This window comes from Vombatus ursinus, unplaced genomic scaffold (assembly GCF_900497805.2).
Source record: "Vombatus ursinus unplaced genomic scaffold, bare-nosed wombat genome assembly UNPS02014793.1, whole genome shotgun sequence".
Lineage (NCBI taxonomy): Eukaryota > Metazoa > Chordata > Mammalia > Diprotodontia > Vombatidae > Vombatus > Vombatus ursinus.
Window position 1 is genome coordinate 14,413,478 of NW_020954571.1, and position 4,064 is coordinate 14,417,541.

At 45.5% G+C, this 4,064-nt stretch overlaps 1 protein-coding gene across 1 annotated transcript; it reads right to left on the reverse strand.

The window, feature by feature from the left end:
- Window positions 1-379: 379 nt before the first annotated feature.
- PDYN (prodynorphin) lies at window positions 380-2,015 on the reverse strand. Its single transcript, XM_027869359.1, has 2 exons — window positions 1,887-2,015; window positions 380-1,027 (listed from the first exon to the last, which is right to left on the reverse strand). Exons 1-2 carry the CDS (start codon window positions 2,013-2,015, stop codon window positions 380-382), a joined length of 777 nt encoding a protein of 258 aa, XP_027725160.1.
- Between the last annotated feature and the right edge of the window lie 2,049 nt (window positions 2,016-4,064).

Below are 4,064 nucleotides of genomic sequence, written 5' to 3' on the forward strand. Positions count from 1 at the left end.
CCTGAGGGGGAAAAAACATCAAAATCCACTGGTTTGGGGGGTATCGGGTGCTTTTTGTTTCTTGTGTGGGGGGGGGGTGTATCTGTCTGTCTGTGTCAGTCTGTTTTGGTACCACAAGGATAAAATATCTCAGTTCCACCGCAGTGAGATCCAGAAACGAATGGAAGATGAGATTGAAACCAACATGCCTCTCCCTGCTACTAAGCTCAGACGCAGACACCGCCTGGACCTGGAAACACTGGGTACCACTGAAGTGGGCTTAGACCTTTCTTCTGTATAAAACATGCAGCCAAGCACGGTGTATAGGTATGGTTTGATTAGTCCAGACAAGAAGTAGATCAGCTCCAAGCTCTTTTCTGCTGAGGGCTGAGGGGAGACTCTATAGGCCAGAGACCTCCCCTGAGTAGGCATTGGGGTCTTCCTCGGATCGCGTCACCACTTTGAACTGCCGCCGAAGGAAGCCTCCGTACCTCTTCTGATTGTCCCACTTGAGCTTGGGGCGGATCCTTCGCATGAAGCCCCCGTAGCGCTTGTGCAAGTCTTCCTGCTCCTGGCCGTCACCGGCCCCGGCCACCTCGAAGCTCCTCTTGGGATACTTGCGCAGGAAGCCCCCGTAGCGTTTCATCTCATCCTTTGGGGTTGCAGCCGAAGCGGCTGCCGCGTCCTCGCTAGGATAGCCCAGCTCTCCGCTCTCCAAGGCTCTGTGGTACTGCTGCGCATCTTCCATCATCTCGGACCCAGCCCGTTCACCGAGCCTGGGGAGGAGTGCCCCGTATCTGTGGCTCGGGCCTCTGCCGTGGGCGTTCTCCCGCATCAGGACGTTGGCAAACTTCTCCATGGTCTTGGTGAGCTCTGGGTAAGGCTTAGACTGCTCAGCATATAGTTCTTCAGAGGCCACCGACATGTCTCCAACCTCTCCTTTCCCACGAAGGCCCAGCATAAAAGGAGTGAATAGCGACAGAAAGCTCTTACACTTCTCCCATTCCGTGTTAGACGGCAGGATGGTCTGACACTCCAGGAAACACGTCTGCAGCACACCAAGCAAGAAGACAACAAGTCGGCTGAGCAACAAGCATTGATTAAGCATTTACTCAGTGCCTGGCACTGTACTAAGCACTGGGGATACAAAGAAAGGTGGGGAGAGTCCTTGTTCTCAAGGAATCCAGTTTAATGGGGAGACAACATGCAAATAACTACATACAAACAAGATATGTGTGTACGTATATATACATATGTATGTATATGATAAATGAGATAATCTCAGAGGAAAGATTCAAATGCTAGCTCTCAGCTCTCCAATAAGATCATAATATTGACAGATGGAAAGGACCTTTGTGATCATCTTAACATGTGCTATACTATTGAGGAGTGGGCCAACACAAAATTGGTCAACTCAAGTTATGGTAGGCCTAGTAGCAGGAAAGGACTCAGGGATGGAAAATTAGTTTCTTGCCCAATCTCTTGAAAGAAAGACCTATGCTGTCAGAAGTAGACTGAGATCCCTATGACATTTTCTAGAAGGCCCTGACAGTCTATGTCCTAAGGTCTCATGCACATCAAATGTACTATGATTCCATGATTCTCTAGTAAACCTATGGAAAGTTATCTGTGGGCAGCTAGTTGGTGCAGTGGATAGAACACCCACCCTGGAGTCAGGAGGATCTGAGTTCAAATCTGGCCTCAGACACTTGACACTTGCTAGCTGTGTGACCCTGGGCAAGTCACTTAACCCCAATTCCCATCCCCCAAAAAGGAAAGGAAAGCAATCTGATTACTTGATAGGTCAGGTCTGTTTATGCTGACCTTCCCCCATGCTTCCTCAAAACAGTTCAATCATCTGTGACCCAGACAATACCTAGAATAACAATAACATACTCAACACCTACCAGTGGGTTGATGTGCTGGTCCAGGTTTTGAGTTTGCACAGCACACATGGAGCACTGGGCCGGGCAATCTGCAGAGACTGAGGGAAATGTGCTGAGGCAAAGAATAAGAATCAGGACCTGCCACTCCATTTTGTTCTGAAAACACCTCCTACATAGGGAGAAAGAGAAACACAGGGACCAGAGACAAGGTCATCAGGTGCTCCAAAACCTACTCTCTGGCCTGTGGAAAATTTGAACAGTGTTGGGTTCTTTTGACTCTTGCCTCCCTTCATCTTCACCTAGTCTGCCATCAAATCCTGCCTTTTCTTCTTTGGTAACATCTCTGGAACTCATTCTTTCTTCTTCATCCCTACTGGTCCCACTCTAGAATTACAGAAGCCTAGAATGTCAGAGCTAGAAGGGAATTTTGAACATAGAATATTAAGTCTGGGAGGGACTTTAGAATATAGAACATGGCATGTCAGAGTGAAAAGGAATCTGATTTGATTCTTTCATTTTACAAATGGGGAAACTGAGGCCAAGAGAGTGAGTGACTTGCCCAAGATCAAACCACACAGTAGCATGGTTCAATGGAAAGAGTCATGGCCTAGAAGTCAGTAGTACTGGGGTCTGGACTCTGCTTTGTCACCAACTTTCTGTATGACCTTGGGCAAGTCACTTCCTCTCGGTGCCTCAGGTTTTTCCTCTATAAAATTAAGGTGTTGAATTAAATGATTTCTATGGTCCCTTCAAGTTTTAATGGTTAGTGATTCTCCTCAAAGATGGTAATCTCACTTTAAACCATGAACTGAGCTCCAGTTCTGAGCTTGGATCATTTGTTAGCAGATGGGTAGGGGGTTTCTCCCATTGACATCTCAAAGTTCTCAGCACTACTTGCTACTTCAAGTTCATTTCAAGCCAACACACGGAGAGGGGAACTGGGTGGGGTAGGGAGGAAGGGAGAAGGAAAAGAAAATAGGAATTATAGGACAGAGAAGGAAAGGAAAGATAAACAGCAAAGGAGAGAGGGAAAGGAAAGGAGAGAAGGGAGAAGAGAAGAGAGGGAGGGAGGGGAGGAAAGAAGAGAGGAGGAAAAGAGAAGTGAAAGGAGAGGAAAGAAAAAAGGAAAGAAATAAAGGGGGAAGGAGGTGAACCAGAACCCAGCCAGAGAGTGGGGAGAAAGACAAGGAAGAAAGATAAGATAAAGAGAGAAGACAGGGCTGAAGACTAACGGTGTTTTTCTGCTATGTTTACACATTTTCATTTGATGAAATACTCAATTATTGTTACCATGATACCATTGAAGGGTTCAAGTAACAGAATCACTGAGTTCCTCTCCCTTCTGGCCTTGAATTAATGGAATTCAGAGTCAGCACAGCTATTTCAGGCCAGACAGTGAAGAGGAAAGGGAAAATGGAGATCTCATTCTGGGAGGACAGGGTTGATAGATCACATAAGGTCTAGCTACTAACCCTCAATCCACAGGCTTTTTCTGTGGGTTGGACTAAACATCTATTATAAAACAGAATAGGTATGCTCCGAAACATGATGATCACCTCTATGGATCACCTCCGTGCCTTAGGAGATGCCTTTTATGAATTACTGTGGCAAAAAGTAATCATTTCACTTTCCAGGGGCTAAGCTCCTAATGATCCTCCCCCTCTATTTATCAGAGCAATAAATACACAGTCCATCTCTCAGTTTGTACTTAATTAGCTTGGTATGACTGGCCAGTGATTACATTTTACTGGCAGAAGCCTCAAGAGTCCAGAGTCACTCTGAACACCATACAGTGAGTCACAGGAAGAGGTCTTAGGAAGATGACTACTGTATTGGTCAAATACAGGCTGCCCTTTTACTTCCAAATATGATTTGTATCATTCTGTATGCTATCTACAATTAGATTTATTTTTCATCATATACATAGATATACAGGGTGTCCCAAAAGTCTTAGTGCAGGTTTAAGCTGATTAAAGTCTAATGCTACACTAAGACTTTTGAGACACCCTATAAAAAACCATTTTTTTTTTAAGTTCACAGACCACTGAAATATTTCACCTTTATTTGGTTCAGTATTCCAAGTAAGAATGTATAGTAGTTAGGACACCGGACCACGAGTCGGGAAGACCTGGATTCCAATCCTGCCTCAGACACTCGACCCTCGGCTTGACATTTAAACTCTCTGGGCCTCAATTTCCT